The sequence below is a fragment of the Ascaphus truei genome, chromosome 7, assembly GCF_040206685.1.
Source record: "Ascaphus truei isolate aAscTru1 chromosome 7, aAscTru1.hap1, whole genome shotgun sequence".
Lineage (NCBI taxonomy): Eukaryota > Metazoa > Chordata > Amphibia > Anura > Ascaphidae > Ascaphus > Ascaphus truei.
This window is the reverse complement of record NC_134489.1, coordinates 6,327,114-6,340,204: the sequence shown is the minus strand read 5'-3', so window position 1 is coordinate 6,340,204 and position 13,091 is coordinate 6,327,114. Positions and strand designations below refer to the sequence as shown.

The window sequence follows — 13,091 nt, the reverse complement described above, 5'->3', positions numbered from 1 at the left end:
CTGTCTGTGGCGGGAGACCAATACCTGCAGAGTGCGTATGTGGAGAGGAAGTGCGATCTCCGGGACTTGGAAGATCGGAGAGCTCGGGGGGCGTATGTGCGATCCCGCATCCACTTCCTTCGGGAGATGGGTCGCAGGTCGCGCCTCTTCTACGCGCTGGAAAAAAAGAGGGGAAACCGTAAACACATCACCTGCTTGCTAGCGGAGGACGGTACCCCTCTGACTGACCCGGAGAGCATCCGGGACAGAACCCTGAGGTTCTACGTAGATCTTTTCTCTCCGGAGTCCATCCAGCCAGATTCATGCAGGGTCTTATGGGAGGGGCTTCCCACGGTCGGTGAGGATGGAAGGGAGCGGCTCGAGTTACCATTGACTCTGGCCGAGCTCTCTGAAGCCCTCAGTCTCATGTCCCGCGGAAAGACACCGGGGCAAGACGGGCTGACTGTGGAGTTCTTCCGGTTTTTCTGGGAGATGCTGGGACCTGATTTCACCGAGGTCCTGGCCGAAGCCCTGGAGACCGGTGAGATGCCCCTTTCGTGTCGGCGGGCAAAACTGTCTTTGCTGCCGAAGAAGGGGGATCTCCGCCAGATCTCTTACTGGCGACCGGTCTCACTGCTAAGCACGGACTATAAGATCGTAGCCAAAGCGCTCTCGCTGAGGCTCAAGTCAGTGCTGGCAGAGGTGATTCACCCCGACCAGTCCTATACTGTCCCGGGCCGGAGCATTCATGACAACATTTTTCTGGTCCGGGACCTGCTACATCACGCGCAGAGGACTGGTCTGTCACTCGCCCTCCTGTCCCTAGATCAGGAGAAGGCGTTTGACAGGGTGGATCACCGTTACCTCATGCAGACCCTGCGGGAGTTTGGCTTTGGCCCACAATTTGTGGACTTTCTCCAGATGCTGTACGCCTCTGCAGAGTGTCTGGTGAAGATCAATTGGTCCCTGACGGCACCTTTTGTGTTTGGTTGGGGAGTACGTCAAGGGTGCCCCCTTTCTGGGCAACTGTTCGCGCTGGCCATTGAGCCCTTCCTCTGCCTACTGAGGAGGAGGCTCACCGGGCTGGTGCTGCGGGAGCCCGACATGCGGGTAGTCCTGTCGGCTTATGCCGATGACGTGCTCCTCGTGGCCCAGGACCTAGATGATCTAGAGCAGGCGCAAGCGTGCCAAGAGGTCTACACCGCGGCCTCTTCTGCTCGGATCAACTGGTCCAAGTGCTCCGGCATTTTGGTGGGTCCCTTACAGGTGGACTCTTTGCCCCCCACATTTCGTAATGTCTCGTGGGGGAGCGATACTCTCAAATATCTGGGAGTCTACCTGTCTGCTGCGAAGAACCCGGCCCCAGAAAACTTCAGTGATCTTGAGGAACGAGTCATTGCTCGTCTGGGGTCTTGGGTGTATCTGTCGAGAATGCTTTCCCTCAGGGGAAGAACCCTGGTGATCAACCAGCTGGTGGCCAGTCAGCTATGGCACCGGCTGATAGCCATGGGTCCGACCCCCGAATTTATCAACAAGATCCAGAGGAGGTTGATGGATTTTCTCTGGATGGGGAAGCATTGGGTCTCTGCGGGAGTTGCGTGCCTTCCTTTGGAGGAGGGTGGACAGGGAGTTGTGTGTGTCCACTCCCAGTTACACACTTTCCGCCTCCAATACCTGCAGAGATACCTATTCGCAGATCCATCTCCGCAGTGGTGCCAGCTGGCAACCAGTTTCTTTCGCCAGCTGCGCAATATGAGGTATGACCGGCAACTGTTTATCATCAGGCACGAGGGTTTAGGTAGAGACCTCTCGGTGCTGTCGGCATACTACCGGGGCTTACTTAAGGCCTGGAAACTGGTCTCTGCGACCAGGAAGGAACAGGCGGTGGGGGTTGATTTCCTCGCCGAGCCCCTGCTGTATAATCCGGCAGTGGGGGCTCGGATGTTGGATTCACCCTCTATTTGCCGCCGGCTAATCCTGGCGCAGGTGACCAGAGTCGGGGATCTCCTGGACTATGAGCGGAGAGACTGGGTAAGGGCAGAGGTGCTCGCGCCCCGCATGGGTCTGCGTACTGCCCGCGTCCCTCATCGTTTGATCCGGGAGATTAAAGATGCCATCCACCCCGACTCACACACCTTCATTGAGGGGGTATTGCAGACTGGAGAGCCTTCTCAACCTATCAACTTCAGCTCTCCAGATCTTTGCGTGGAACCAAAGCCACGGCAACCCCCTCGGGCTCCTCTCTCCCCCAACCTCAGCAGGTTGGGGAATATGTCCCCGGCATGTTTCCGCGGCATGCCGAGGAAAGTCCTGTATTCTCTAGTGCTCCATATAATGCACTACCTCGCCCTTGTCACCCGCCCCAATACTCTCTGGAGGCGGGTATTTCCTGCGAACGAGGGCGAGAGACCCCGGTGGAAGGAACTCTATTCAGGTTTGGTTCCCCGTCCCGCCGGGGATTTGAGTTGGAGGGTCCTCCACAGTGCACTGAGCACAGGAGAGTATTTGGCACATTTCACGGACTCCTCCGCCGCCTGTCCCTTCTGTGGCGAGCGGGAGTCCGTGTATCACATTTAATTGAACTGCGCCAGACTGCAGCCCCTCTTATCCACCTTGAGGAGCCTTCTCCTGCAGTTCTGGCTGCATTTTTCCCCTCATCTTTTTATTTTTGGGTTCCCAGTGTCCCGAGACAATAAGCCTAGGGATCTCCTAGTCAACCTGCTCCTGGCATTGGCTAAGGTAGCCATTTGTAAAACCAGGAAGCAGTGTTTGGAGGGGGTGGTCCCAACGAACATCGTGGTCATGTTCCGGGCGCTGGTGCACTCTTCCGGGCGCTGGTGCACTCCCGGCCAATCAGTTTTAAACCAGATCAAAATAGACCCACTTCTCTCTCTGCTCCTCCCCTCTCTGTCATTGGTGCACCTTCCTTTATAATCCCTGTCTGTCCACCTCTTCCTCGCTCTGCATAGTTCCTGTTTCGCTGTGTGTACCTGACCTATGTTGTGCTCCTGTGTTACTTTGGATATCCCTGGCTTTGACCCCTGCTTACCCTGGACTACTCTGCTCTCTGGTATCCCTTTGAACCCTGCTACACATACGACTCCGCTGACCTCTGGCTTCCTAGGACCTGGCTTGCCCTCTGACGACTCTACCCTCTGGATCCCTGGACATTGGCAACGGACACGACTATTCTCACGGACATTCCCCAAGCATTGCAAGTATACACTAACAACTCTTTCAACAGGCCCAGCAACGCTATACCACACTCCGGGCTTGCTCCCACTGCTGTGGGTGTGTGGTATCATACCGTTCCCACCTCAGTACTGGGGTCTAGCTTGGTCTGCGGGCATACAGGCGTGACAGAGAGCCGAGATCAAATCCAAGGGTATCAAACGAGGGCAGGGACTGGAGCGTGAGCTGCAAAATACAAGAGAGCCAGACATAGACCTCCGTACTACTAGAGCCACAAGAAAACTATGCAGAGCAAGGAAGGAGAGGGCAGACAGGAACTATATATGTGGGAGAGCCAATGGGATCAAGAGGTGGAGCGGGGGCATTCCTGAGCGGAGCCAGGGATAGGCTTAGATGCCTAGTGTGATGTTCATCAGTGGGAATAGCCTCCAGCTGATGGGAGGTGGAGCCCAGGCTGCAGGAGGAGTGTAGAGAAGAAAGGGTGTGCGCACGCCCTATAACAGTCCTGCGCGCGCGCGTCCCGGCAGTGTGTGGGTGGCGGCGGCGTGCGCCGCGGAGGACAGGAGCAGCGCCCGACCGGAGCGGGTAAGGAGCCGACGGGGAGGGGGCCTGTGCCACGCGGCATTGCTGGGAGCTGGGGTGACAGGGACCCCGATCCCTTACAGTACTGTATATGCTTTACTGGGGTGCCACAGTACTCACACAATAATAACAGTAACAGTCAATCACAATAATAGCAATAACAGTCCCCTCAATGTATATTGGCGCACAATATCCCTTGGGCACCTAAAGGTGCAAGGTGTCCATCAAGGCAACACCTAAAAGTCAGTGTGAGGGTAACGCTACCCTCCCGCGTATAGTGTTGGTGCACGTGGGTACCTTCCTGGTTACTCATGTTCACCAGGATATTTCCTCAGATAGGCCGAATCCATGATTCCAGGATGCACGGCCTCCTACACAATCCCCTCTCTCCTTACGTCCGGTAGCACCGCGCAGCCGTTCCACCAGGCCTGGACATTCCTCTGCTGCAGTTCCGTCTGCTTCACTGGTTCTTACACACACACACACACACACACTCACTCTAAGGGGCAGGTCCCTTACTACTGGCCAGCCCTACAATACTCCACTACGGTGTATGGGAAACTAGCTGGGGCCTACAGGGAATGGGTCTGGCCTAGTCCAGGGGGCTTGACTAACTCTCTGGACAGTACCTCTCCCTTCGCTGGCTCCATCAGGACTGAGCACACTGCCTCCAGTCCACAGAGGAAATCCTGAATGACAGGACCTTCTCTTCCTGCAGCGCCAACTCCAAGATGGCTGCTGCCTTACATACAGTCCATTTGCATGTTGCTGCGCCAACCACAACATGGCCGATGCAATTCACACATACCCTCCCGAGCAACGGGACCACTGCCGGGGAGGAGGCAAGGGAGGGTACCCTGCTACACTCTCCCCTTGTAAAGACCTCATATTCACAACAATGCACATTACACAGAACTTGTATAATGGAAAATATACAGCCTAATACAACTTTATACAGTACTTCTTAAATGACATTAAATACCTCAGTCAGGACAGTGATAATAGAGGCAAACCTGTCCCTAGATATCTGCTGAGACTCATAGTGGGGTTTCCCTATTGAGTCATACGCCCTTCTAACTGGGGGGGGGGCGCATAACTCTTTGACTCCTCCTCAATTCGGGAGCCGGTACGTTTGATAACCCTGAAAGCTCTTCTTTATCTTCTTATTTGGAGAGGTTCCCAGCGGCTTGAGGCCCTGGCCCTCTCATAGAGCAAATGTCATTGTTATTGTCACCCTTTGGGTAGCAGTACCAGATGAAGTAGGCAGGGGATCGCTAGGACATGCAATAGGTTCATCTTCAATTACCTCCTGCACATTGGGAGAAGAATCTGATTGATCAGACTCATCACTTTGAGGAATGGGCAGTAGATGGTTCCTGTGCCAAACTTTTATCCATCCTTTAGAGTATTTTATTCGGTACAGAGGAATCCCAGGTGGCTGGGAATCCACCTGGAAAGGGGTCTCTCTCCATCGTTTTGCCAGTTTATATTTTCCTGGCACTCCCAGATTTCTCAGAAGGACGTTGCTGTGACGGTAGGGGGAAATATGGCTGCTGTTAATAAAGGTTAAGTCTGCCATTACCCCTACCTGTCAGTAATACATTGATATTGTATTATATGTTATGTATATATGTATGTCGTTGCTTGGTTCCAGCACCTGAGGAATCAGGGGTTAATATGTTTGCATAGAATTGTTGCAAATGTTATGCTGCAATCCTACCCACCCAATCAGGGCCGGGCAGGTAGGCAGCTCCTGGCCCGGAGTGTTGCAAAATTATGTTTAAAGTTTATAAAAAGGTGGGGAGGGAGACCCCTAGCAGACAGGGCGGGAGACCCCTAGCAGACAGAGCCTGCAGAGAGTTACAGAGGTGTTGCTGTGACAGAGAGAACCTGCAGTGTCCAATCCCGTGCTGGTCTCAGGCCTGAAAACCAGTCCTGTAGGCATTGGGCAAAGAGAGAACAGGGGAAATCTCTGCCAGTAGGTCCCTGCGACATGTTAGGCAGGGTATCCCCCAGTGTCCCCAGTTGGGCATGTGTGATGTTTGTGTCTTTTGTAGAGTTGTGGATATGTTTTTCCAATAAATTAATTTTATAAACTCTTGTGTTCTGTCTTGCGATTATTGATCCCTTGTATTAGTTCTGGTCTCCCATGACAGTTGCCTCCAGGGCAAAGCTCCCGACACGTACCTTGCAGTCGTATTGTCGTTTGTTATTATGATTCAGCTTAGCAGTGGTCTCTTCTGATAACTGATAGGATCTGTGTAGGTTGATTTTCAGTCATTTGACATATTGGTAGTGTGCCACATTGGGCACTCCATCAGTAGAGATTCCCAAACAGATGTCCACCGGTAGCCTTGCTTCTCTGCCGAACATCAAAAAATATGGAGAGAACCTAGTGGACTCATGCTGGGTGCAGTTGTAGGCATGCACCAGGTGTTCCACATGCTTGCTCCAACTAACCTTCTCGGTGTCTTTCAAGGTGCCCAGCTGTAACGCTTGTGCTCACCATGTACAAGACGGGATCTCGGTACTGAGGTGGGAAAGGGTATAAACGCCACCCACAGCAGGAAGGGCACATCTGGAGAGTGGGTGGTAAAGGTAGCCGGGTCGGGATTGGAGAAATGAGAATAGTTCTGATACTTGCTGAGGTCAGAGGTCGGAACCAGTAGAATAGTCGATATCCATGGTGCCGTGGTCAGGGGTTGGAGCCAGAAGAATAGTTGATGTCCGGGTGCCATGGTCAGGGATAGAGATATGCTGAAGGTCAGAGGTAAGCCGGGGTCAGTAATCCAGAGAAGCGGAGTCAAAGCGTCAAGCCGGGTCGTACACAGGAAGTCAAAACAGCAAACAAGGTGAGGCAAGGCAAACAAGGCTAGGAACAGGGACATGGGAACAGCAAGGCTACAAGGAACGAACTCAGCCAAAGTGCCAGTGGCACAGCTGAGCATATGTAAGAGAAGAGAACCAATAAGATAGAGGGGAGGAGTGGAGGTGCAGTCACATCAGAGGTAGGGATAGGTGGAGCGGTACAGGAGACAGGTGGAAGTGATGAAAAGATTATAGGTAGCTGACATGTAGCTGGGGAGCGGTGCACACGCGTCACATGTGTGCACCGAGCGGCGCCGTCACGTGACGTGAACGGGAGGTGGGGACAGCCCCATGGTGTTATTAGAACCTCTCTGTGCTTGCGCGCGTAGTGAAATCCGCATAGTTGCTTGAACCTGCAGGTAAGGAGGGAGCGCGTCGCAGAGGACGCATTCCCCGGTTCGTTACAGCAGCATATTGAGCAGAGTCCAATTGAACCGTTTGGGCAAAGCAACCCTCAGGGTGGTAGGGTGTTGTACGGGACCTAAACATTAAGTAACTTCAGCAGCTCCTTTATGAGCCTGCTCTCTAAATTACGGCACTGGTCTGAGTGCATAAGGGTTGGCATTAAGTTATTTCTCCCACAATACCTTAGCTTTCGAGAGAACCTTTTTGTCTTTAGTGGGAAAGGCTTGGGCATAGTGGGTGTAGTAATCATTTTTACTAGGACATTCCCGATACCCCCGGAATCTTGTTCTATGCACAGGAAGACCATACATTCTAGGTCCATAGAACCATAACTCTTCAGATTGCACATTGGGGCTGCAGTGTTTTCCTCTGAATGTACCTCAAGCATCTTCGGCAATGATGTTCCACATCCTCTTTCATTTTCGACCAGTAGAACCTATCCCTTTGGGAGTCCAAACATTTTGTCTACGCCCAAATGTCCATGGTCATCATGTAAGGACCTTAATGTCATGTACTGCATCTTTCTTGGAAGCACTAGCCGCCTCCTATCCGGATGATTATGGTAAGAGACCACTCGTATAGCAACCCATTGTCCAGCTGGAATGTCAGGAGCACATTTAATTAAGTTAGGGTTCTTCTTTTGTACTGCCCCCTTCAGGGGACCGCACACAGAAACAGCCATCTGTGCTTCTATGATATCCTTTCATCTTATTTTGGATCCTTCCACCGTTGATAGTGCCTCTGGGTAGCAATACGCAGCCGGTAGCGCATTGGACTGACATCCCAGAGAATCCGCCACTCATAACTCAGTGAAGGCCCCTTTTCCATCCAAAATGGCCGAAGTAGAACACAGCACGAATCCCAGGCGTAATTTGAATCGGATATTCGGGCCACTTCCCAAATTTTAGTAAACCCTGGATATTGCATTAAGGCAAGGCATACAGTAGGGCCCTGCTTCACGGCATTTTGCTTCTCTGCGATCCACCAAAATGGTGGTACGAGAAGGGGGATCCCCATGTCCACGCATGCGCACAGAGTCCGTGCATGTGCAGGAGGGGGGCCGCCGAGTCTGCGCATGAGCAGAAGAGGTAGTAGAGATGGAAATTCACCAGTGGACATAGCAAATGCTATGTTCCGCTTTTTGGTGATTTTTGCTTTCTGGCCACGACCTTGAACGGATCCTGCGGTATGAGTGGGGTCCTGCTATATATCACAATAGTCAATTTTGTCATGTGGCCAATGGCTACCATGCGGCTTGGAGGTTCCGGGACTGCCAAGGCCCACTGCTGACCTTCTGCCTGGACGGTAGCAACATTTTAAATTGCAAAATGTAAATTTTATTAGTATAACTTTTTTTTTCTTTTTGAGCACCCAAGGTCTGAATCTCAGCAGTGCCTCCAAATGTAACACCCTTTCCCTACCCCAGAGGGAAACAGCAGACTAAGTGTTACGGTGATAACCTGTTAGGCTTACAGAAAGCCTAAGACTCCTCTCCTGGGGAGCCTGGGGTGGCTGGTACAGCGCCTCCACCCATGAGGATCCCAGTGTTGGCAGGATAGCCCCTCAAGGGAACCGATAAACCTATAGGGTATACCCCAAATAATCAGAACCAGGTATATGCAACACTCTAACTGTGATCCTCTCAAACCAGGAGGCAGACCCACAGGGCTTAGGTAGGGATGCAAATAAACCGACCACAACCCAGGCACAGAGTCCTGTAAGAGTATTCATAGTCGGTATGGAAGCAGGGGTCAGAGCTGGCGACAGAATTGCAAAGTGCAAAGTCAAGGAGGCAAGCAGAGGTCAGAGCAGGCGGAAGGCAGCGAGGTCGGGGTCATGGTCCGGGGTCAGCAACAGGGAATCCAAACAAGGCAAGAGGGTAAGGCGTAACTGCAAAGACCGACAGGAGCTGCAAACACACAGAACTTTGCTCGGCGACTCCCTATGGTAACTGTAGCCTTATGAAGCAGGCTGCCAGTACCCATATTGGCCACAGAGAGAAGAAAGAGCAGGAGATACAGAAAACCTGAACCGTAGTGAAAACCTGGCATGGTTCAAGCAGAATCCTTACAGGTCCCACAGTACTCACACAATAATAACAGTAACAGTCAAAATAATAGCAATAACAGTCCCCCCCAATGTATATTGGTGCACAATATCCCTTGGGCACCTAAAGGTGCAATGTGTCCGTCAAGGCAACACCTAAAGTTAGTGTGAGGGCAGCGCTACCCTCCCATGTATAGTGTTCATGCACGTTCCTGGTTACTCATGTACACCAGGGTATTTCCTCAGATAGACCGCATCTGTGATCCCACGATGCACAGCCTCCTACACAATCCCCTCTCTCCTTACGTCCGGTAGCACCGCGCAGCCATTCCACCAGGCCTGGGGAATCCTACGCTGCGGTTACATCTGCATCACTGGTTGTTACATACTGACACACACACTAAGGGGCAGGTCCCTTACTACTGGCATGCCTACAATACTCCAATAAGGTGTTGGGGAAACTAGCTGGGGCCTGCAGGGAATAGGTCTGACCTAGTCCAAGGGGCTTGACTGGCTCCCTGGACACTACTTCTCCCTGTCAGGGAGAAGGCAAGGAAGGGTACCCCACTACATAAGGAATTGTTTAGTTTCTGCCCTTCCCTTTCACATGCAAAGATACCTTCACTTCTACTACCAGGTCATATGAAACAGAGACAATGGTGCTTAACTATAGAGCTGTCATTACAGGGGCAGAGTCAACTTTGATTTAATCAAGGGGGCAGGGCATGACATCAATATGGGGGCATGGCTAAGGGAGGAGATAATAATTGAGGGACATTTCAGGATTCACAATAAATTAAAGAGCATTTCATTTCTATTTACAGACCTTCAAAAATGGCCTCCTCTCTCCTTAAGAGGAAGGCCGAATTTCATTGGTGGCATTTTCACGTCCACCAGATGCTGTGTTGCCGTGTGCTGGAAAACCTAATGCCTCGGACCTGAACCTGGTCAAGACAAAAATTTGGCATGTCATGACAATGGAGACAATGACTGTCTTTCTATGGGAACACTGTAATCAGTTTGCTATGATATGGAGCCCATGGTTGGATTCAGAGGGGAGAGGGAACTTTAACATGGATGCAGCTCTTCAATAGTCTGACTGCCTCCACGGTATAGCTGCCACTTTTAGCGCGGGGAAGGTGGGGTAACACATGACATCACTGGCAATGTCGGCCTCCGTGGATGGTGACAAGTCCTTTTATTTATTGATTTTTTTTTTTAATTCTCTTGCTTTTTGCTCCCCCTTATTTTTTTCCTCGTTAGTTACCAATATGTACTCATGTATTATGTAATATTGTTCCCCACTAATTATTATTTTATTGCCATAAGGTTCCCTTTTCCTTTTTTTCTATATCCCATAAAAACTGCCAAACAAACAGTTGTTTTTTTTTAAATGTCTGCCTTTGAAATTCCTTTTACAAATCTGCTTTATATTAAAGATTCTGAATATTTTTAAGAATCCCTTCATTTCCAGTGGGGTTTTTTTTTTTGGTTATAGGTGGATGGATTGAACGCATCAGATTCTCTCTGGTGCTGGTTAATAGTTATAACTGACCAACGATGTACAAGTCCTCAAGTGCTACCAACAGGCCAGGATTTCCGGGTAGCACTCACCTAAGCAATTGTCCATGTGGTATATTTAGATAAGCTAATTAATAGTCAATTAGAGAACTCTGGATAACCTGGACTGTTTGTGGTCTGTAAGGATGAGCTTGTGCACCACTGTAAGAGACATTACATTTCCAACGTTTCCTAACACCTCTCATGTTACCCACTCGTAGAATATTCCTAAGGAGTTAATTATACTATTTGGGGCTGTTATGTGGTTATTTAGGAATGGAACCGATAAGCATCTGAGTTTATAAATAAAAAGAAGCTTCTGTGTACCAGTGAGTGCCCTGTGACACATACAGGCAGACGGTGATAGCTGAAATTCAACAGGTCATCAAAGGTAATCATTTGAATGTGCTTAAATGTCTCCTTGAAGCAGATATTAACAATTCGCTCACTTCTCTCAAATGTCATTTCAAAGCAAATATCAGGTCATTCACAAAACAGCTCATCTGCGTATTGTGTAATGCAAACAGTTAAAGCCGTTGGAACTTTTAAGGTCACGCTATGAAGTTTCGAAAGAGCTGATGATTAATATGATTCACACTAAAAAAAATCACTACGAGTCTTAAACACACATTGCAAGTCTAATCTGTCAGCCCTCGATCAATGTCAGACCCTGCATCGCAATGGACATGGAGTTGGAATTACCCAACACTGTCCAAGTTCTTCCCTCTTTGGACACAACCGTAGGATATATAAAGGAGGACTCACTAATCACAAAAGACAGAGACAAGGGAAGCCCTGCAAGAGTTTGTAGATCCCAGTTGATAATCATGCTACCTGCTAGTGCTGCCCACATCATACTGCTCCTTGTCATTTTTGGCTTGCTGACATGGTGGAAGAGGACCCGCAAAGGGCAGTCTGAGCTGCCCCCAGGACCTGCCCCTTTGCCACTGTTAGGCAACATACTACAAGTGAACCCCAAAACGTTCCTGCAGTCACTCAATAAGGTAAGTGAATTACATATCTTATTATTTGATAGAAGAATCCCATGAAAGTCTATGGAGACATAATTTCTTATAGAGAGAAATCCCATAATAGTCTATGAATAAAAAATAATTTCTTGTAGAACGGGATCTCATAAATGTCTGAGGACAAACCATTTCTTGTAGAGGGAGATCCGCTTCAAGAGTCAGTAGAGTACAATGCCAATAATATTAACCTTTGAAGTGGTATACCATCTGCTTTGGGCACAATTTAAGTACTGTATCAATGTTGCAGTTATATAAGTCACGGTTTGAACAAATGGTCCCAGCAAAAGATTTTATACGTCAGTCTTAGCGGTTCTAGATTAGTATACTATTCATTCCCTGTTGCATCCTGACCTAGAGGAATGGGGCTCTTTATCCTATTCATTCTCTGAAATATCCAGATCTACAGTATGGGTTCTAAGTTCTTCTTCATGCTCTCAAACATCCAGAGGTTTCAAGTTCACTAAGGAATCCAGTTCTACAGGTCCTAGGTCATACTCACTCCTGCTCTTCCCCTTTCTCAGCTCAGAAAGGAATACGGCCCTGTGTTTACAGTGTATTTTGGATCACGGCCAGTGGTGATGCTGTGTGGGTATGAGGTGGTGAAGGAGGCCTTGGTGGATCACAGAGACGCCTTCAGTGCCCGGGGGAAAATTCCAGTGGCTGAGCACATACTGAAAGGGTTTGGTGAGCTCTTTCATTTGGTCCCTAATCATTCAGTTCAGAAGCTAGTCAGCGCATTCACAGTACATAACCACAATGGGGTTATCTTCCTCAGGCATCACAGCAGGCAACGGAGAGCGCTCGAAGCAGCTGCGACGCTTCTCTCTTTTGACGCTGAGAGATTTTGGGATGGGAAAAAGAAGCATTGAGGAAAGGATCCAGGAGGAGGCAAAATGCCTTGTGGAGGAGTTTCATAAAACGCAAGGTGCATCTGTGTGTAATCATGTTAAAGCCCTTCTAGATAAGAATAACTGAACATCATGTCCTTTCTGCAAGTGTCACTGTGTCAACCTGTGCTGAGATGGACAGACTCCATGTCACATAAACAAGTAGTAGGACTGCCGCACTAGGGATATGCAACACCATATATATAGTAGGGACAGACTCCATGTCCCATAGCTCAACCTTGTCTGTGCCACTGTTATCATTCTGTAGAAAGAGGGAAAGCTTGCATGTCCCAAGGTCTCTTCTGTCTTTGTCACTTTCACCCTGCAATGGGGAGACATACTGCACTCTAGGTATAAATCCTATGTCTTGTATCTCCGGATAGGTATGCCATTTGACCCCACCTTCTTACTTGCTTGTGCCGTGTCCAACGTCATCTGCTCCATCGTGTTTGGGCAGCGATTTGATTATAAGGATGAGAGATTCTTGTCCTTACTCAATAATATCAACAAAATCCTGCTCTTCATGAACTCCACCTTGGGACTG

General features: G+C 49.6%; 1 protein-coding gene across 4 annotated transcripts in view; it reads left to right on the top strand.

The window, feature by feature from the left end:
• The first annotated feature begins 11,307 nt into the window (after window positions 1–11,307).
• LOC142498665 (cytochrome P450 2A4-like) overlaps window positions 11,308–13,091 on the top strand; it is a 58,401-nt gene continuing 56,617 nt past the window's right edge. For all 4 annotated transcript variants that reach the window (XM_075606919.1, XM_075606918.1, XM_075606917.1 and 1 more), the window contains exons 1-4: window positions 11,308–11,636; window positions 12,182–12,344; window positions 12,436–12,585; window positions 12,931–13,091. In XM_075606919.1, the coding sequence (XP_075463034.1) occupies window positions 11,313–11,636; window positions 12,182–12,344; window positions 12,436–12,585; window positions 12,931–13,091 (798 nt within the window). In that variant the 5' untranslated portion in view covers window positions 11,308–11,312. The remainder of the gene's footprint in view (window positions 11,637–12,181; window positions 12,345–12,435; window positions 12,586–12,930) is intronic.